Source organism: Lepidochelys kempii, chromosome 27 (assembly GCF_965140285.1).
Source record: "Lepidochelys kempii isolate rLepKem1 chromosome 27, rLepKem1.hap1, whole genome shotgun sequence".
NCBI classification, from domain to species: Eukaryota; Metazoa; Chordata; order Testudines; family Cheloniidae; genus Lepidochelys; species Lepidochelys kempii.
The window spans coordinates 4,992,481-5,014,397 of record NC_136406.1 but is presented as its reverse complement, the minus strand read 5'-3'; the positions used below and the strand labels follow the sequence as shown (position 1 = coordinate 5,014,397).

The window sequence follows — 21,917 nt, the reverse complement described above, 5'->3', positions numbered from 1 at the left end:
GACCCGGTGATGTTGATTTCAGTGCTAATCCCCTTGTTGGGGAGGAGTACAGAAATAGATTTTAAGAGCCCTTTAAGTTGACAAAAATGGCTTCGTTGTGTGGATGGGTGCAGGGTTAAATCGATCTAACCTGCTAAATTCAACCTAAACTCATAGTGTAGGCCAGGGCTCAGTGTTAGCACTCAGTGTAGAAAGGCACAGCCCTGTTTAACATCTACAGTTGTACTCACTCCAAGGTCAACCTCAGCCAGCTGCCTTGACAGTAAACATATCAGTGCCTGATGTCTCCGCTGTTTAATGATCAGTTACCACAACTTACGGTCATGTTCTAATATTGTGCTGTGGCAACATAAACCTTTAGTGTGGATTAATTTTATGAATGCTGTATGTGACCTAGTTATTGAGAAACTATAACTATATTGGGTTAGTGGAATGTTTATTATAACCCTAAATTGCTTTAATTCAACAAGGGCTGTTGCCAGGAGAAAGACAATACCCCCAAAGCTATTAGTGTCAAGGATCCTACATCTTATCTCCAATGAAGTAGTGTTACCGGTGTTGGGAGCTAACAGATCAAAGGGGTATAAACAGTTGACAAGTGACTTGGTCTTATGGGGTGGGGGAAAGTTTGGGGGCAGGGGTTTAAGTTAAAGATTGAGCAGAATTTAAAGACAAAAACTCAAGCAGAGGGAGTGAACTGGTTTGTGAGTTAAGGGAACAGACTGCATACCTAGCTCTAGATGCCTTGGGGTGTCTGTAGGAATCTTAGTCCTATCTGGATGTCCATGTGCAAGGTGGACCGACACCTGGTAAGCTAGACATGCATATTGTCTGTTCATTGATTTTAAGATCTTTTTCTCTGAAATGCTGTGGTTCTAAAACAATAATTCACATTAGAAAGGCTGTCTGGTCACTGGATGCCACTGGTTATAACTCCAGAGGAGTGGAATGGCAGCTACTGAACCTAAGCTGGGCCTGGGGCAATCAGGACTGCATCCCAAGAGAGGTGGTGGCTGAAGGCTTGGGGTAAGTGCTCTCACATGAGATGGGGCAGAGATGCTGTTAGCTTGGGAACTGAGACAGGTGCCTGTCACAGTTCAGAGCAACTGCACCTGTATTTCCCCCCCCCCCCCCCATAGTCCGTCAAGGATCCACAGCTCCTTGGCAATCACCTCTCTTGGGCAGAGACACGCCATCTCTCTCCCCCCTGAGCAGGGTTTTTCCAGGCAGCACAGTTCCCTGCCTACCCTATATTATCCCCAGCAAGCCAGACTGCCTACACAAGCCAGTATCTGTGCTGTGCTTGCTCTCCAAAGGCTAAGAACAATGTAATTGTCAGCAGTTATGAGTTACCACACAGCACTTTGTACGCAAGCACATTTATTCTTAAGATGAAAGCATTACAGAAAAAACATATTAAAAACAATACAAGAACCTACATATATGCTAATAGGCTTACCAGAGAATATCCCCCAAATCTAAGAAGGGCTTGGTCAGAGGCAATGCTTCAAACCCTACAAAGGGGGTTTTCTGTGGTTACAAGTTAATAGTAGTTAACAGCCACCTTAGCTCAGAACTAGCCCACCCATGAATAAGTCAGTCTTTCCTTTATACAGTTTGGGTCTCTGATCTTCTCTTGGGACCTTGGGAACAGGTAATCAGACAATGGCCCCCTCCTCCGATCATAGCTTCAAAAGGCAAGGTGGTTTTTGTATAACTGGATGGGGAGAATTTGCACTCACTTCCCCCGAGAGAAGTTACATACAGTCCCGGCCCACAATAATACATACACTTTACATTTTTAATACAGTAAACACCGGTGATACTTAATTCAATGGAGTTTTTTCTGAAGATGGTACAGGAAATGGCCATATCTGTTACATGTCTCACTGAAGAAGTGGGTGTGAGAAGGGTAATTGACTGGAACCCTAGGGGCACCCATTGTCTTGTTTCTTGGACAGAGCATCAGCAACCACATTTGCATTCCCTTTAACATGAATTACACCCACATCAGAGTTGTGGAGCACCAAACTCCATTTTAGCAGCTTGGTGTTTGTCCCTTTCATTTGATAGAGCCAGTTGAATGGTCAGTGTACAGTGAAATGTCACCCAGCAAAGTCAGGCTGTAGCTGCCTTGAAGGCCGCCATCATAGCCAAACATTCATTTTCCATGGTCACAATTTTTCTCTCAGAAAAGCAATTTCTTGCTCAGATATGCTATGGGGCATACCTCCCCCTTTTCAGCAGTTCGCATCTGCCCAAGCCTTGTGTCAGAGGCAGCTTCTTCAAGTGCTTGCATGTCAATTCCAATGCAGGTATTTGTGCGCCCTGAACACAGTTGCTGGAAATTTTTCCATCTGTTCAGCTCTAGTGCCCTCTGGCGTCGCACACTTATAGTGTCAGTAAAAGGGTCGGCTGACCCTGCCCTCCTTCAGTTTACCACTCGCGATGGTTGTCGGAACCCCCCGTTGCTTAGGCAATCTCTTTCCTTAGTTTCAGAGTGGTCCTCATTCTTCTTCCCGTAGTGGTTCTCTCTCTAGAATGTGCTGTAAATAGTTTGTTGGTTACGTATCAGTTTTTAATCGTTTTAGGTAGTTTAGATACCTTGGACAACCTCGCTTTATACAGTGGAGCTGTCCATTGTCCTGGTGCCGAGGCATGCCCCAGTCACCGGGACTTAAGACTTGCTCTGTATGTAACAGGTCCATTCCCTTAACCAACGTGCACTCAAGCTGCCTCAGGTGCCTAGGGGAAGCTCATAGGAAGGACTGTTGACAAATTTGTAAGGACTTTAAACTTCATACCCAGAAAGACCGTGCTGCTCGCTTGAAGGTCATGCTCAGGGAGGAGGCCCTAAGACCAGCCTCTGAGCCGCATTCAGACTCTGCATCAAGCACCTCAGCCTCAGTGCAGAGCATGCCTCCATCCTTGAGAGCTTCCTGGCACCTATCATCTTCTCTGGTGCCAAAGAAAAAACACTGCAAAGACATGGAAAAAAGCTGGTCCCCAGTGCCAACAGACAGAGGGGAGTGAGACAGAGCAAGACCTGTGTCAGGCTGCTTTTCACCCCTGCACTGCACTGTTAGGTGCCCACAGTGACGGGGTAACCGTGTCCTTTGAGGCCTCCCCCCACCACCAGACCAGCACACACAGTACCATTGATCCCTGAAGTGTTTGCAGCTGCTAGAGATCTGATGACCTTGCCAGTACCAAGCTTTCTGGAGGGACAAGGCTCTGCACCCCTGGTGCCTCCAGGTGGTAGAGTTGGGAACAGGTAATCAGACAATGGCCCCCTCCTCCGATCATAGCTACTACTAGACCAGGACCAGCACCACACCACCTATCCAAAGGCAAGCCGGTGTTTACAGCACTGAGGTCTCCTAGGCAACCTTCCCTGGCTTGTAGAGGCATGGCCCCACCCTGCTACCCATGGTATACCTCCTCCCTCTCAACATCTGACTTGGAGGAGGAAACATACTTTTGGCATCAAAGCAGCCCCACTGTACTCCCCTGGCTGCTCCCACTCCTTCGCAGTGATAAGTTCATCAGGACCTCCTGGTTCCTGGTCACAGTACCCTTGGGGCCCAACCACAATGCAGTGGCCCTTTTGGAACCTGTGGGGATTCCCACCACTGCAAGGAGCCTCTTCCAGAAAGTCCTATTTGGTTGTCTCGTAGGTCAGGGCACCACAGGCACCATGCAGGGACACCCCAGAACCCGATTCCAGGCTCCTGCTGGCCCCGAGGCACCAATGGAGGTATCCCAACCAATTTTAACATCCTCGTTGTCCTCTCCAGATGAGGCTACAGTAGTGCCTGGAGCCTCTCCACTGACGGATGACCATAAGACTTAACAAGACCTCATGAAGTACGTAGCCTCAAATCTAGGAGTCCAGGCTGAGGTGGTTAAGGAGGTGACATGGCCTCTTGGATATCCCTTCCAGAGTGGCCCTACCAGTAGAATCATAGAATATCAGGGTTGGAAGGGACCCCAGAAGGTCATCTAGTCCAACCCCCTGCTCGAAGCAGGACCAATTCCCAGTTAAATCATCCCAGCCAGGGCTTTGTCAAGCCTGACCTTAAAAACCTCTAAGGAAGGAGATTCTACCACCTCCCTAGGTAACGCATTCCAGTGTTTCACCACCCTCTTAGTGAAAAAGTTTTTCCTAATATCCAATCTAAACCTCCCCCACTGCAACTTGAGACCATTACTCCTCGTTCTGTCATCTGCTACCATTGAGAACAGTCTAGAGCCATCCTCTTTGGAACCCCCTTTCAGGTAGTTGAAAGCAGCTATCAAATCCCCCCTCATTCTTCTCTTCTGCAGGCTAAACAATCCCAGCTCCCTCAGCCTCTCCTCATAACTCATGTGTTCCAGTCCCCTAATCATTTTTGTTGCCCTTTGCTGGACTCTCTCCAATTTATCCACATCCTTCTTGAAGTGTGGGGCCCAAAACTGGACACAGTACTCCAGATGAGGCCTCACCAATGTCGAATAGCCTCAGTACATGAGGCTATCATGGAACCTGTTAAACCCCCTGGTGGCAAACTCCCACCAACAGCAAAACACTGTGAGTGGAAGTACTTTGTTCCAGCGAAGGGGTACAAATTACTCTTTACACCTTCCCCTCCTCCCAGTTCATTGGTGGTTGCAGTGGCTAATAAGCGAGACTATCAGGGACAATTGGGCTGTACGCCCAAAGCAAAGGACCCTAAAAAGATGGACCTCTTTGGGCAGAAGGCTTACTCCTCAAGGGCCTGCAACTGCATATGGCAAATCAGCAGGCCCTACTGGGGTGCTATGACTTCAACATGTGGGAGTTGTTAAGTAAGTTTAACGACTTCCTTCCTTAAGACTCCAGGCTGGAGTTTTCCTCCCTAGTAGAGGAAGGGAAGATGAGCCTCCCTACAAGCTGCCTTGCATGCTGAGTCCAAATCAATGGTGACCATGGTAATGATGCACAGGATTTCCTGGTTACAATCATCAGGGCTGCCCCAGAAGGTGCAACACACTATTCAGGACCTCCCTTTTGAGGGCTCATCGCTTTTCTCAGAGTAGATGGATGCTAGGCGATATGGCCTTAAGGACTCCAAGGTGATGTTGCAGTCCTTGGGCCTCTATGTACTGGCAAGTGTGAGGAAACAGTTTAGAGCTCAGCAACCCAAGTAACCAGGCAGGATCAGCAGAGGAGAAGGCATAGAGGCTACAGATGTAGGCGTCCTCCTCCTAAGTCAGCCTCGGTGGGCCCTACACACTGAGCCTTTAGACATCCCGGGTTGTCAAAGGCACTTCTTTTTTTTTTTTTTTTGGAGACACTCAAGTTAACCCCGTCACATTGGATCCAGCTACACACCACTGTTTTCCAACCACCCTTCCCAATTCCTGGATGCGTGGACCCTGATTACTTCAGACAGATGGATACTCAATAGAACTGGGTCATAGAACTGGGTTACACCATCCAGTTCCTATCCTTCTCACCCACCCTGTCCCCATCCCTCTTCAGGTACCCTCCTCATGAGCTTCTGTTGGAACAAGAAGTCCAATTCTTCCTTTGGCTGGGAGCCATAGAGCAGGTGCCTCCCCACTTGAGGGGCAAGGGGAGTCTACTGTTGCTACTTCCTAATCCCAAAAACCAAAGTGGTGGTGGTGGGGGGGTGTATTTCAGACCCATCTTAGACCTGCGGGGTCTCGACAGATTATGAAGAACTTTAGGTTCTTGAGATGTCTCTTTGGCCTCCATCATTCCCTCGCTGGATCCTGGGGGTTGGTATACTGCCCTTAATCTAAAAGACACTTGCTTTCATATTGCGATCTTCCCTGGTCATAGGTGTTTCCTAAGGTTCATAGTGAACCAAGATCACTACCAATTCAGTGTTCCTGTTTTCGTGGGTTTTCACAAAATATATGGTGGTAGCAGCCGCATTTCTAAGGAAAAAGGGAATACATGTGTTTCCATACCTTGATGACTGGCTGATCAAAGACTGGTCCAGAGCTCAAGTGAAGGCCAACATATGACTCATCCAATTGACCTTCAGTGCGTTGGGCCTCCTGTTAAACCCCCAGAAGTCCACCCTGACTCTGGTTCAAAGGACAGAGTTTATAGGGGCAGTGCTCAACTCCGTGCAAGCAAGGGCTATACTTCTGCATGACTGCTCCTCATGATCTCGTCCCTGGTAAATTCCCTCCCAAGCCACCCGATCACAACAGTGCCTGTGCCTTCTGGACCAGATGGCATAGGGCATGTACGTACTATGACACGCAAGGCTCCAACTCAGACCTCCTCAAGCCTGGCTGGCCACAGTTTACGCCCCTGCCCAACACCCCTGGACCTCAGTTCTTATGATCCTGGCTCAAGTCCTAGCCGCACTTCAGTGGTGGCTGAACGAGAGTGTAGTATGCGATGGGGTACCCTTCTCAAGACCTCGCCCAACTCTGTCACTCGTATGCAACGCATCGGCCCTTGTCTGGGAGGCACACTTAGGCCTTGTGTTCTGATAGGCCCTATGGACCCAGGAAGAACTCTTTCCTGACATTGATATGCAGGGACTCAGGGCAGTGGGCCTAGCATGCCAGGCATTTCTGCCTCACCTGACAGACAAATCCATTTCAGTACTCACAGACATGATGGCCATGTTTTACATAAAAAAGCAAAAAGCTGTGCACTCTTCCTCACTAAGCCTGGAAGCGGTCTCCTTGTGGCTGTTCTGCATCAAGCAGGACATCTCACTAGAAGCTTCCTACCTTCCTGGAGCTCAGAACCAGCTAGCAGATCGCCTCAGCAGGTCTCTCTCTTCTCACCGCAAGTGGTTTGTCCATCCAGACATTGTGAGGGTGTCTTCCGACGGTGAGGGCCCTCCGTTTGCCACTCAATCCAACCGGAAATGCCATCAGTTCTGCTCCCTCAGGGGCCATGGGCGGGGGTCTCTTGGAGATGTGTTTGTTACCATGGACGCAGCACTTCTGCCAATTCCACTCATTCACAAGATTCTGATGAAGATCAAACAGGATTGAGCTCAAGTCATCCTCACAGCTCCGGCATGGCCCATTAAGCACTGATTCTCCTCTCTCTTGGCCATGTTGGTGAAGGCACCTCTACGTCTCCTGTTGCACACGGACTTAATATCCAGGGATCACAGGTGAATGCTTCATCCAAACCTCACATCATTACATCTCATGGTCTGGAAGCTCCATGGCTAAATCCAGAGGAGCAGACCTGTTCGGAGCAAGTCCAAGAAGTCCTGATGTGCAGTAGAAAGCCATTGACCAGAGCTACTTACCTAGAAAAATGGAAGAGGTTTTCCATCTGGTGCTCACAAGTTCCACCCCTGCAGTTCTTCCTGCAACTCATCCTAGACTTTCTGCTTCCATTGAGGTAGGACGGACTGGCCCTCTCCTGAGTTAGGGTCCATCTGGCCGACATTTTGGCCTTTTATCCCAAGGTTGACAACTGTTTGATCTTTTCTCATGATATGGTGGTCAGGTTCCTCAATGGAGAGGGTGTACCCCCCAGATCAGAGACCCCACCACTTTATGGAATCCTGGTTCTTTCAAAGCTTACGGATCCCCCCTTTGAACCATTGGCAACATGCTTGCTACTACACCTCTCATGGAAAGTTTCCTTCTTCGGGGCCATCCCCCCAGCCAGATGGGTTTCAGAGATTAAGTTCTCACCTCAAAGCTCCCATATACGCTCTTCTGCAAAGACAAGCTCTATCTGCTCCTGCACCTGTCATTCTTCCCAAAAGTGGTGTCTCAGTTCCATTGCAATCAAGCAATTTTTCTGCTGGTATTCTACCCTAAACCGCATACCAGAGAGGAATAACTACTCCACTCACTGGACGTCTGGCACGCCCTGGCATTCTACGTACAAAGGAACAATCCAGTCTGCAGATCCTCCCAGCTTTTCTAGCAATAGCGGACAGAATGAGAAGCCTCCCTATTTCAGCACAAAGACGCTCATTGTGGATCACGTCATGTATCAAGATATGCTACACCCTCATGAACATTCCACTCCCGGCTAATCTGACGGCTCATTCTACAAGGTCCCAAGCCTCCTCTGCTGTCTTTTTGGTGCAGGTACCAATTCAGGACATATGCAGGGCAGCAACCTGGTGATCGGTCCATACGTTCATCATGCACTGTACCATTACACAGAAGGCCAGAGAGTCACCTGCGTTGGAATGGAGATGTGCAAGCACTCAAGAAAAAACAGTTACTAACCTTTCTATAACTTTGAGATGTGTTGCACACATCCATTCCAAAACCCACCCTCTTTGGAGGTGGTCAGTAAGAAGAAACCGAAGGAGAACAGCATCTGCAGGCCCTTATACCGGTGTCATGAGCGTGCGATGCCAGAGAATGCTAGAGCCAACCCAATGGACCCCACTCAGGGAAAAGATTCTGTCAACTTTGCTCGGGGTGCACAAATACCTGCATTGGAATGGACATGTGCAACACATCTCAAACAACAACTGTTACATAAAGGTTAGTAACCATTTTGTCTGTGAGTACCATAAAAGACTTGTCAGTGCCTGGGCATGCTAGAACTGAGTCTCTGCTCAGGGCTTCTTTCAGTTCACAAAAGCCCTGTTGGTGCTGTTTGGACCAGACAACCTTGTCTGGCTTCCCCTGCTTACACAGATCAGTGACAGGAGCAGTCAGAATACTAAAATGCAGGATGAACCATCACTAATATCCTGCCATCCAATAAAGGATTATGCCTGTTTTCTTGTCTGGGGCAGGGGCCAATTCTTAGCCTCTGCTTTGGCAGGGTCCGGTTTTATGCAGCCGCCTCCCCAATCTATGGCTGAGAGCCTACTTCTGCCATCCCCACCTTGCATTTCTCTACTTTTACAGTCAGGCCTGCTGTCAGAGTGTTGTGAAGCACCCGCCTTATGTGGGTCATGGGCTTGTTACAGATCTGACTGAAAGTACAAATATGCATATATGACACGGCAAATCCCCCCAGTCCATCAACTAACTGATCTACCAGCCTCTGGCAGGAAGCTAGGGCCCCCTTGAAGCCAAAAAGACCAGGAACAGGTACATGCCCGTGGTACAAATGGGTGGTATATGCCAATTTGAGCCTGGCATCCAAGTCCAAAGGCATCTGCCACTAACTGTTAATGAGGTCAACTGTGGTCAGGAATTGGGGCCCCTCCCAGCTTGTCCATTCTAGGCATAGGGTACACATCAGACACTGTGATAATATTTAGCTTTCTGTAATCCACATACAATCCAATGTACCCTTCCTTCTTAGGCCTTAGAACAACACGGGACACCTCTGGATTATTTGATCATTAGAATCACCCCCAACTCCTGCATGTCAGTGACTCCTTTCTCCAGGCTCTGGGCTGCTCTCCCAGTAACCCTGAAGGGTGAACTTTTTATTGGGGCCAGGGTTCCACCTTGTAGACAGCAAGTGCGGTCTGGCCACACTTACTCAAAAAAGCCTGTAGCCCCCCTCTGATCTCTGCTTGCTGTGTGGGGGTTCAGTGAGCAGAGAGGCCTGTGGAGGGCAGGCTCCTGTTTCTGCTCACAGATCTATTAGGGGATTCTCTCCCTCCACCACACCTGCGCACAGCCAGAGTCTCAATCATAATAGGGTTTCATCATGTTCACATGATACACTTGGTGCTAGGGGGAGCAATTAGCTCCACCAACACTAGTGAGAGACCCCTGACTGTAGTGAACTTACTCCAGTTTACACTGAGATGAGATTTATAAAACGTGCCAAACTCGCCCATGATATAAATCCATTGAGTTCATCTATGATACCGTGGGGGTGAAGCTAGACCATATGCAGTACAGTAACTAAAATATGCAAATTATTTTTCATTGTACCTACCTACACTCTGCAGCATATAATATGTTTTAAAATGCTTTAGATATTTTAGAAGAAATCAGAAGCAGCAGCAAACATTGTTTTGTTTGAGGGAGAGTGGGTGTAATGTGGAAGATGTTCACACTTATTTGCTGTAGTGCTCTGGTTCTAGGGGAATGGAGCCAGGAAAAAGTAAAACATTCCTTAATCTCAGCCAAGCACCATTTTATTGTCTGAGTGAAAAGGTAACGCAGGTGGAGAGTCACACTCCCAGCAGTTAGCTGAACAGAAAACACGACCCTTTAATCAGATTTGTGCGGAAAGCATTCAGTGAGGAACAGTAGCTGCCTAGTTGTCACAAAGGAAAGAGGTTTGCAAGGGTAGCACATGCTGACCCAACAAGGAATATAGACTGCAGGTGCCAGGGCGGATGCACATTGTTAGGTCTTCCCATGCCACTTGAAAAATAAAGCAAGTCTCTGACCACCTACAAACACAGTTTAGGACACCTAAGTTGTGCATCTTTGCAGGAGCCTGATAAGCTTTTCAGGGGAAAAGGCTGAAAGCCACTGATCACCAGCCATTAACTTGTCAGCAGAAACAGCCCCACGGCTGGTCTACTGCCACAGCTCCACCAGTGGGAGTGCTAGAAGAGACACGGGGCTGACAGGCCAGCAGCATTGTAACCACCATTCTTTCTGGAGCTGCTCCGAGCAGAGTTAGGCAACACTGGGGTAGAGGATCAGCACCCAGTGTATTCCGGAACACCCAGTGGTGCTAGCAACTGTAGGAAATTTTAAGAAAAAAAGTCCTAGGACAGACAAACCCCATGAGACTTTTTTCAACCCGCACAACAGCCTCCCACACAGTCCCGAGACAACAACTGATCTTCAGCTTACCAGCATCAAGGCTTATGGTGATGTTAAAATGCAGAATGTTTCTAGTGCTGCTTAGTATAACCTAGACGGGACAAGGGCACTTCCCCAGGACAGGGGCCCTCTTGTGTGAAACAGGATCAGAACGAGCCCATAGGCAATTGCTCCAGTTATCACCTTTTCCAGCCTGTTTCTTAGCCCTACATTCCCTGGGGCTTTACTTCTCAGTCTTGGGGCAATAAATGTGACCTGCTCCCAGCTCAGGCACAAACCCTTGCCTTCACCCCCACTGAGGAGGAAATCACAGACTCTTCACTGTCCAAGAAAAGGCCATTTGCTCAGGCTAGTCAAACAATACACACCCACCTGATAGCAGCTCAGCCTCAGTATCAAAGGCCCCAGGCCATGCCTTGGAAATGGGGCTTTGCTTACGCTCACCCCCAGCGGCACGACTTTCCTGCGGGTCCTGGGGCAATAAGAGGAGGCAGAAGTTTAAGCTCCTCCAACAGCCCCCCCCTGTATTTCAGTGGTCAAAGGTAAAATATGACATTTTAAAGCCTAGTGCAGCCACTTCACAGGTCTTTGGTACAGACATTGGCCACCACAACTGACCAGCACACGTGACACCACAAGCACATGGCACATTTTGCATTTCAGCGTTTGCAGTTTTTGTTTTTTTGCCGTGTAAACAAAAGGGAAAATGCTTCCAAGACCCACGTGCCAGCCACCTGCCCAGAGTTTCTGTTTTCTTTAAAACACCCCCTATGCATAATTTATTCTATCCTTTGAAGGAGTCCAAAAGGAAAAATCCCAGCTATCGCTTCCGCTCGCCCTTCTGTGTCCTCTTCTTCTCCTTCTCCTTCCGCTCCTGCTTGGCTAGCTTGTCCTTCTCTCGCTGGTGTTTGTCTTGCTCTTTTTTCTTCTGGGACTCGTCCCGCAGAGAATCTCTCTCCAGCTTCCTCGCGTTTAAGACACCCTCCACATTTGTGTTACGGAACAGCGCTGGTTTCAAGGTAAGGAGGATGAAGGACATGCTTTGGCTGGGCTCATGTAGGTCCCTGGGCTCTCTCCCCATGGGTGTATATAAACTGGTGTGTAGAAGTCAGTGCATGCAGGCTGTAGTGGGGGCTGCCTTATTCCAGACCCACCCCTCACACTTTCCAGTAGCACCTAATATTGCAGCTTTCCTTTACCATGTCCACACTGCACTCTCTCCATGTCTGCTTTGCAGTGGACCCCAATAAAAAGCAGAAATTTAAAGGTGGCTTCTCCATCCAGGTGCTACATGCAGCTAAGCTGTGCTCCACTGCTGTGAGCCTAGGAAAGCAGCATGTATGGAAGCTGCTCTTCAGAGATTCTCTCACTTCACAGTCTGCCAAATGCTAGCCCAGTGCACCCCCAGAGCCCCTTGGCCACTCGCAGAGGGCTGCCATAAGGGCCAGGGAAGAGATTCTCCCTCAGATTGCTGAGCAGTGGTTTTTCACAGCTGTGACCATGAACAGCCTTCCTGGCTCCTGCACTACAGTTTCATGGGGTGAGGGGACTAGCCAGCAGTTCCACCAGCCCCACTCCTGGGCCCCCCCAAACCCCTGTGTGCTAGGGTGTGGTGATGCTATGGACAGCGACTTTTTATGCCCCCTGCTCAGGGCCCCAGAATCTCTCCTGCCTTGCTGAACCACATCCATGGCACTGCCATCAGGGGCTACTGCTCTGCTGTGGCCGGGGTGAAGAGGATTTGCCTCCCTAAGCCCTGGTGGCTCCCATCTAGCGGCACATGGAACCTGGCTGCCCACGCTGCTCAGACTTGTCATGCCCCATTCACCTGATCAGGACTCTGCTCCGCTGAGTAACCAGCGCTCACATACTAGTAGCCATGGCTTCTGCTACAGGTGATGTGCAAAGGGAGGGAATGGATTTGTGCCCTTGGCTTTTGCTTCTTTATGACGCAAGCCTGAAAGTTTGGGGCAGAGGGCAGAGCAAGGGAGGTGCTGCTTGGTTTTTACATTAGAACAATCAGGAATGGCAATCTGGTTACACCCCTCTTTTTCTGGAAAAGCATGTGTTGCTTTGAGATACTAAGAGCTGGACTGCCCAGGGTCTGTACCCTTAACAGTACATCTTAAAAACTGAGATGGTGACAGGTGGCCAGTACCTGTGGCAGCTGATGGGATTTTTATGTACTGTCTGTTAACGTTAGGGCAAAGCCTTGGAAAAGCAGCATTTTAATTATTTTAAAATCTAAATAAATAGGTAAAGTGGTACGACCCCCTTCCGTGGGCATAGTGATAGCCATATAGAGGTCTCATCCTGGCCTAGCGTACAACTGTGACTAACCATATAACTTTACCCACGCCAGCAGCTTTGTACCACTAACCAGGTTGTTTCTAAACACATCGAAAGATAGCAGTACAAAGCATTGTGCAGAGTTGTACAAGCACCTCCCAACAGGGGCAGATCCTCAGCTGGGGTAAATCAGCTCCACTGACTTCAAAGGAGCTCGGATGATTTGCATCAGTTGTGAGCCTGCCCCAGGCGTGGCTTGGGCTCTCTCCTTGTGTAACTGAAGTGGGGAGCTGAATCTGTCAAGGAGTGCCCCTCCATCCCCATGAGTGCTGGATGCTTAAGTGAAATGTGGTTACTAAGAGGGTAATGATCTGAAGAAGTCATTCCTCTTGGGTATGCAGGGAAGAGCTGCATTTCCAAGGTAACAAAACCCAACAGTGGGCGAATGGTAACTTTCAGATTTTTATACATCAGGAAGCAGGTGAGGACACCGATGCTGTGTTGTTCCATGGCAAGTCACCTTTAAACTCACTTCCCTTTGTATCTTACACAGTGCAAAGGCCTATGTTATTTCACCTCGCCAGCTGGAACATGAGTCCCAGCACATGGTGTGATTTACAGCCATGGCTATGCAGAGCCGAGAGCAGGATACTTTTAACTTCTTAACACATGAGTTTTGAGCAGCAGTTGCCCCTTGATAACTTGATTAATTGGCTCTCTAACTGTAAACACAGCTAGGTGGAGTTTGACATTGTGGATGTGGAGGGTAGAACTAGAATTCCAGCTGTCCCACTGGTTATGGAGGAGTCACACCAATTGCTTCTGTCCTCTCTGAAAACCCCACCCTAAGTTTTTTGAGAGTGTTTAGTATTGGCCCAACTCTGCCCCCACTGAAATCAGCAGATTTACCTTGGACTTCATGGGAGCAAAGTCAGGCTGACACAGGGCACTTCTGGAAACACCACGCTTCAAGTTTAACAAGCCAAACCCAGCAGCTAGTGTCAGCTCAGAGACAGGACAAAGGGAAATTCAATGCAGAACTTACAGTTCTTCCAGAAAAGCCCCTGTGGCTAGCGAGCTGGGATTTTAAAAGGATACATTTTTCTGATCCAATCGTTAGTGCTGCTGCAGTGGATCCATCCTGTTCGTCTGCTCCAGTGAGAGAACTAAGGAAACTTGGAGACTATCTATGAAACTTTGCACCTCAAGTCTCTCCTTTGTCCCAGGATCTCAAAACACATGTGACATTCATTCTTTCAACAAAACTGGTGAGGTGCCAGAGGCTGGGGCACAGACTGATCAAGGGACTTGCTCAGTGTCTCGTAGAGTGAGGAATGGAACCCAGGAGTCCGAACTCCTTTTCCTCAGCTCTAACGCCACGTAAGAGTCCCTTTATTTTAATACACCCAGCTCTCCACAGGAAAGCCTGCCCTCCGCCCACACGAAGAGCCCCACCTATTCACTCCTGGCAGAGGAGCCGCTTGACAGTCTTCTGCAGAAAGCGAAGGCTGCATACGACACATTAGCTGAGCAGACTGCTGTGACCAGCCCATTCTATTCCTGGAAATGGCTTCCATGAACAGATCTCACACGCTATTGCAGGCAGCGGCCCAGCCCATATTGTTGCTGGGGCCTGGGGTGGAGGTGGTGGATGCCAAAGTCAGTGCAAAGCGGGGGGGGCAGGAAATCTCTCCCCACTGCTACCCAAACCTGCATTGCACAATTAGCTAGGCACATTAGAGCCCTTTTTACACCCTCCTCCAAAACCTCAGGGAGTAGCTGCTGCCAGAGGCAAGGAATCAAGTTCAATGGACCAATGATCTGCTCTGCTTTGATCTAGCAGGACGTAGGATGTTACTATTAGGAAAACTAGTGACAGAAAATGAAACAGTTTCCCATAGTAACAGTTCCCCGCCTTTGATTTGCTTCCCCGGCTCATTCAGACTGTGCTGCACAGAACACTGAGCGATACAACTCCTGCCAAACCAGCTACATCAGAATAGAAGGGGGCTTGAGTGGTTCTAGGTCACTAACTAAAATCCGAAGGGGCAAGAAAGCCACGGGAGGCAGATTTAAACTTTCGCCCTCAAAAGCAGCCTGGGAAGGTGGCCAGCACATTCGCAACATGGGACTTGTGGCAGGGAAAGGATATTCCTCCTCGTCTGTTACATTGGCATACTGGGCCAGGAGGGCAGCTTTCCTCAGCTTCTCGTCCTGGGAAACCTTCTTTGGCTTCACGACGATCTGGGCCTGCTTTTCGATCATGCTGGCAATTGCCTGGATCTCATCTGGGAAGGAGAGAAATCAGGGCATTAATGAGTGCTTCCACTACTGTCAGCAGCTGGCGTCCGACATGGCCAGATAGAGGCCGTGTGCCTTTTCTCAACAGGCGATGGCTGGCGTGTCTGTCTGCAAAGCCTTTCAGTCACAATGCTTCACACACACATAGCACAACTGAAATGCAGCCAACTCTGGGGAGGAGCACAATAGTCAACCAGCACACGTGGGCGGGGGGGAGTTTTGGCCAATGAAATTTCTCCTCTTACAGAAATTGCCATGGGATCTTCAGTGTTCCCACAGAGCAGACAGGTCGGACATTAAACCTGTAACCCAGCAAGTAAGGTGTGGAACTCTAGCTGTGTGCTTCAGAAAACGAAGGGCAGAGCTGGACCCTGCTGAGATTTGAACTTGTGGCTCAAGGGAGTTGGGTTATTTCAGAGCTGAGGCATCCAAGCCACTGGCTGCTCGAGGAAATGGCTCAGACCCTCGCAATCTGGTTAGACCGACCACCTTTGGCTCAAAAGAAAGCGTTCCCCCTTCTGCGTGTATACGTGGGCACCCAATACTCCTGGGGGAAGAGCGGAAGTTCACTGCTCGTTAATTTCCTTATTTCACAAGATCTTGATTTCAGCCTCAGTGTAAGGAACTTAAAGACTACCGAAACACAGAGCTTCGTGTTCTAGTAATACCAGTTGTGGCCCAATCACACAAATGGCTTCATTCAGCATAAATCAATCCCACTTCAAAGAACTATTTTAGTGGAATTTATCCTTGTAAATTAATAAGATTTAGTTAATAAAATCCATTCTGCTCTTGGTCTCTCCCTTGCAGTTTAAAGGCACACTTAAGCTAACAATCATGCCTGTAAACAAGTTTCTTTACCTGCATTGCTATCATGGTAGGTTATTAACTGAAAGACTTCTAAAAATCCATATCACCGAATGCTATTTATGCTCCCCCTCCCCCCCCATTTGTCTCAAGTTAGACAGTAAAAGTTAAGTCAGTCCTTTGTTTATAGTCAATTTTACTGTCAGCTTCTTAATACCAGGCAAAGGCCAGCAGAAGAGGTGCATTTTTCCAAAGATATCGATCTCAGAGTTAAGAGATTTAGAAAGCCAAGAAGAAAATAAGGATCTAAGTGCAATAAATCCTGATGGTTCTTCAAAGTACAAATATATATTGCTACCTACATTCTGAATGTCCACATCAGAGACATGGTCTGGAAAATAAAGCTCTTGTTGATCCAGTCAGAAGACAGGCTATTGCATGGGAGATCTAACCAGTTCACGATGTTTCAGACCCCTGTATCGTTCACAGCAGAGATGGTAAAGAGAAGGAAGTTTCTGATTTAGTCATAAGCCAGCATGTGTCTTGTAACAATCCCTTGTCCCCAGAGTGTCATTTACTTTATCTGATGAACAAGATAGCAGTACGTTTTTCCATCCACATCTGAGGCCTGGGTTGGCCGGATTTCATGACAACTGTGCAAGGCTCTTTGATGCTGGGGAAGCCACTTCTCTGTACCTCGATTGTGCTAGTTGTAAAATGGGGTTAATGACTGTGATGGTGTGCTCCCCACACTGGCCCTGAGAGAGCTGAATTAGGCCGAGTGGGCCCAATCAGCCAAATAAGCAGCAGAGGAGAGGAGGCCGCTAATTGGAAGCGAGCTCATCTTTGAGGAACAGGCAGGGTTTACATAAAGCCAAGAGATGGCACCAGAGAGAAGGCTGCAGGGTGAAGAGTGAGTCACTCTCCCTGAGGGAAGGGGGGAGAGGAATCTGAGACCTAGCAGACCCTTGGAGTCTGACTAGAATGAGTGGAAGCAGGGTAGGAAGTAGCCCAGGAGTGAGAGCAGAAAGATTCGGGAAGCTGCAGACCTGGACTGCTTGCTACAGGGCCCTGGCCTGGAACCCAGAGCAGAAGGTGGGTGTAGGTTCCTTGCCACCCGCTGCCAAGTGGTACTGCTTGGAACAGCGAACTAGCAGACTGTCTGGGTCACTGCAGGAGTGACAGAGTCAGTGCGGCGGGCATGGGATTGCCTAACGCCACTTGGGCAGAAAGGCTTTGAAGGACTCTACCCCAGAAGGCCAAGCCACTTAGTGACCTGGCTGGAGGGCCGCGTCATGAAGAGGAGACAGCAGCTCCCGGAACTAGAGAAGGGCTGCAGAGAGAGAGACAGGGAGCAGCCAGAGCACAGTGCGTGGGCCTGGTGCAGCAAATCCTCCGAACTGCCAGGAGGTGGCGTCGTCGAGTGGTGAATGGAGCACCCTGTCAAAATGACACTCGCCTTTGAGAGGTGCTTTGAGATCTACAGCTGAAAAGCCCTGTTAATACTCTGATTTACATAATGGGCTCTTAGGGGAGCACTGTTACCCGTATCATGTTGACCAAAGTTGACTGCAGCCTGTTGAAATGTGAACTAAGAAAAAAATGCAAAACAAAGACAGACTGTGCTGGAAGGAATGTACAATACCAGACCCAGCCAGAGACAGACAGCAAAGTTAGCCGCTGGCCTAAAAATTAGCAGTTGCCTCAGTGATTGTGATCTGGTTCCATTTGCTTTGTGCAAAGAGAAGATGGCACCAAGCAGCAATACGTGTACCTGGAACGTCCAACAGGCCAAATTTCCAAAGCTTAAAGCAGCTGTCGACAATTCCCTGGGAACATCGAAGTGGGAAACCTAGGAACTGTTTGAGGATATCCTACTGGATGCCAAGAAGCCACGTGGGGAAGTCTCCTGACTGTAGGCATGCCCTCTCACAGCTGGGGGTACTGTAGCAGCTCTCCTCCGGCGCCCCTGCCGTAGCAGCTCTCCTCCGGCGCCCCTGCCGACAGCCGTTGTGGCCCTGCCTCACCCTGTGACTGGGGCATCTGGCCAGGTGACCTTTAGTCCTACCCCTTCTGAGAAAACTGAGTCCACACCAAAAGCTCCTTCCCAGCAATTACTTCCCTTTCCCTCAGCCCCTCCATTACCCCTGAGTCCCCCAAGCCTTTGAACTGCTTCTGAGTGGTGCTGGAAATACAGTTCTGTATTGTAGTTTAAATGAATTATTACTCAGAGTATTGTATTAATATGCCTAGTAAGGAATCTATTTGTCAAAAAGCATTTCCTGAATCTTTTTTGTTGTCTGTATTGTTACAGACATACTTGCTGACAGGTATTCTGAAATAAATGATCAAAAATAATTGAAACTGGTTTGATTATATGGTGTTATTCTGACAAATTTTAAAATATTGTGTGCAGAATTTTTAATTTTTTGGTTTAGAATTCCCCCAGGAGTAGTTATTTGTGTTGTCTGTCACAGAGCAGGACCCCACCATGCTTGGTGCTGTACAGACACAGAACAAAAAGACTCTCCCTCAAAGTGCTTAAAATCTAAGTATAAAACAAGAAATAATAGATGGATACAGAAAGGGGGAGCACAAGAAAACACTGACACAATACTGGTCCTCATGATGGGCTGTGATCTCACCAAACCAGCTGCTTAACTATTCTCAAATTTTCTGTAAACATCACAGCAAAGGAGTTTTAAGGCGGGATTTGAAAGAGGATAATGAGGTAGCTTTGTGGATGTTTACGTGGCGCTCCTCCCAGACATGAGGGGCAACGTGGGCAAAAGCATGAAGGTGCTTGTTAAACATCTATACCAGTATAAAAGTGCTTATCCCAATACAGTTTATGACAGTTTGAGGAATCAACATAAACTATACTGGTATAAGCATTTTGATACCGATCATACCCCTAGCCACATAGTTATGCCAGTAAAATTTAGTTACATCTTTCTTTAAAGAAGCAAAGAGAAGTAAACCCTTCCAAGGCAGGTTGCATGGTCCAGGGCTGAGCACCTATGGAAACCCAAGTGTAGCCCAAGCTGTAGATTTCTGTGAAGGGAGGTTTTACACAATCTAACAGAAGTAGTACTCTCTTCCCCCTACAGGACTATGAACCCAAACAGCAGCGGTAAAACCAACCAACCGTTCTAAGCAGAGAGTGAAAGGCAAAAATGCAGCAATGCCAATGAATAATAAATGAGATTTGCAACCAGATTAATAATCACAGCGTTTACTGCTAACAAAGCTAGGCAGTTTTAGGTGCAAGATTCTCGTCTCGTCCCTTGTCTTACACGTGCTGTTTGACTAAGACATGCGAAGCGTCAACACTACCTGCTTTCTTTTCTGTTACACCAACATTCTGCGCTTCAGACCACTTTACGACTATTTCCCTGCAGACATCTGGCAACAGATCTTCTTCCTAGTAAGAAAAACAGAGATGTTCAGTTTCTGCACTGAAAGTCAGTCTGCTTTAAAATCAGCATGAATAAAAGACTCCTAAAGAATAAGAACAGCAAGAGCCAAGCCTGAAGTAGAGATTTAAGTGTAGCATGAAGAGTTAATAGGCTATAAGCAGTTCTTAAATTCTTTGTTGAACTGGGGATCACACATACTTTTGGCCAACACGGAGAAGTTTTCCAAGGCCCTTACGTAGTTTAAATATCTATGACAGCCTTCAGGTGTACATTCACGTAATCCCCACACAAATATCAGCACAAAGGTTTTGATCACTTGGCAGCATTTCAGGAGATGCTGTGCTGGTATTTTTCTTTCTTTAGCGCTGGCAAGGTGTGCTGGGTTCATAGCCCTAGCGAGTGGTGCCCTCTGGCTGCAGTGCAGAGCGGGCACAAGACGGGCAGCAGCAAGGCAGAAGTCTCCCACCAACAGGCAGCCTGAGCGCTGTTCTGAAAGGGAGCCCCTAAAGAAGCGTCACAGGGACTTTTTGCTTAAAACATCCCACTACTGTTTCCGCCACTTCAGCTCCCCTGGTGGCAGCATTAGCGTTGGCACCAGATGCGCTGTGTGGCATAACCCAGCTGAGAGCTGCTTCCCATGGTGAGCGGCTCACGGCAGGGGGCTGGAGGGGCTATGCCCTGATTCCACCCCCTTCCCCAAGGTCCCTGGAGCAGAGAGAGGCACTGCGGCTCCGCTTTTCCGTCTCCCCCTCCGTAGCAAGGGCTGTCAGCTAATGGGCAGCAGGGAAGGAGAGGTGGAGGGGCAGGAACCCCGCACGCTGGGGGAAGAGGTGGGGGAAGGGGGAAGATTGCCTGCCCTGCAAGGAGAGCGCAGTGGGCGGGGGGCAGAAAAGAGCGGGCCGGGCCAGGCAGGATTTTTAGTGGCACGCTGCTGTCTGCCCAGGTCCAGCAGGCAGAGCGTGCCATTAAAAATTGGCTCGCATGCCATGTTTGGCACGCTTGCCATAGGTTTGCTGACCTCTGGTCTACAGGAATCTCATCTGGCAGCTCACCAGACTCACTGGCTAACGACCCTGAAGTTCAGAAACAGATATATTCATCAGTCAAATAGTTAGATCTTGAGTGTTTCTCAGTGGACAGATGATTATGACAGACCATATGTTTTTTTAATGTAGTTTTAAGGGCCTATTACAATACCATGTTATTTGACTCAGAATCAAAGGCAATTTAACCCTATATAAGCTGGTAAATGAGCAGAATTGCAAAACCTAGAGCATCCAGCCTTCTAAACAGACAACTGCATGGAGCCTCGGAAAAAACAGAGAGGTCAATCAGGACTAAGCTCTTCCCATGGGACAAAGCAAACCAGCCACAGGAAGAGAGTATCAGGGGAGCGGGAAGGAAAGTCCCAGGGTATATCCAGAGAGGGCAACGTCAGGGAGATAATAACAAGACACAGAATAGCCACATGGGTCCCAGGATGTAACCCTACCAGGGGATTTGAAAAGACACGAGTCAGGGTTTAACAGACAGAGGACCAGAGCCCAGAGACAGAAGTACAAGAAAAAGGATGGTGGGGATGGGGATTAATAATCATCAAGAGGATGGACCCCAGGACTGGGGTACGGTATCAACACAAGTGAGGCAATTCAGAGGTCACGTGGGGATGCCTTCAGGGTCTTCGGGCATCAGGGCTGGGGGTTAACATCCCCCGGGGTCTCAAGCCCTGCGGGGGTCGGATCCAGGGAGGAACTAACACGCAGAAGACACTGGGCGGGGGGGGGGTGAGCTGCCCCCCCCGGTTCCAGCCCCCCCCAGTGGTCGGGGGGGAATAAGTCCTCCCAGCCCCCGGCCCCCATCGCTCCCAGCCCCCGGCGGTCGGGGAAGGACCCGGCCTCGCCGCCTCCTCACCAGGCAGGCGGCCAGGACCCCGCGCAGCGCGTCCAGCCGCTCCTCGTCGCTCTCCTCCTCCCGGAGCAGCCCCTGGATGTAGGTGGCGTAGACAGCCCGGTCCAGCCCCAGCGCGTCCAGCCGCCCCGCCAGCCACGGCTCGAAGCCGCCCGGCCCGGCCGCCGCCTCCCCGCCGCTGGGCGCCGCCATCTTGGAGCGGGCGGGTCGAAGGCGCCACACGCGGGCCGCCGAGGGGCCCTCTCTGCCCATGCGCAGGGGCTCGGGCATGCGCAGCCTTGGGCACAGGAGGCTCACGGGAGCTTTAGCACCCCCCACCCTCGCCCAGACTACGGCAGCCGCTTGGGCCAAACTGCTGGTGTCCTCGCGCCTGGAGCCCGACCTGCCCGGCACAGGGGCAGACACACGGCTGCCGGGGGGGGGAACACGGACAGACACACGGCTGCCGGGGGGGGGAACACGGACAGACACACGGCTGCCGGGGGGGGGGCACGGACAGAC

At 49.4% G+C, this 21,917-nt stretch overlaps 1 protein-coding gene across 3 annotated transcripts; it reads right to left on the bottom strand.

Moving 5' to 3' along the window:
• Positions 1-1,374: 1,374 nt before the first annotated feature.
• CCDC43 (coiled-coil domain containing 43) lies at positions 1,375-21,701 on the bottom strand. Of its 3 annotated transcripts, XR_012156342.1 has the most exons (7): positions 21,420-21,701; positions 19,426-19,513; positions 15,134-15,269; positions 14,080-14,138; positions 11,065-11,700; positions 2,805-2,978; positions 1,375-2,546 (listed from the first exon to the last, which is right to left on the bottom strand). XR_012156342.1 is itself a non-coding variant. In XM_073325631.1 (5 exons), exons 1-5 carry the CDS (start codon positions 21,684-21,686, stop codon positions 11,513-11,515), a joined length of 738 nt encoding a protein of 245 aa, XP_073181732.1. In that variant the 5' UTR covers positions 21,687-21,701; the 3' UTR covers positions 10,028-11,512. The 3 variants fall into 3 exon arrangements, 1 of the variants encoding a protein (XP_073181732.1); XR_012156341.1 differs by having other exon boundaries at positions 1,375-2,978; XM_073325631.1 differs by lacking the exons at positions 1,375-2,546; positions 2,805-2,978 and having other exon boundaries at positions 10,028-11,700.
• Positions 21,702-21,917: the final 216 nt, after the last annotated feature.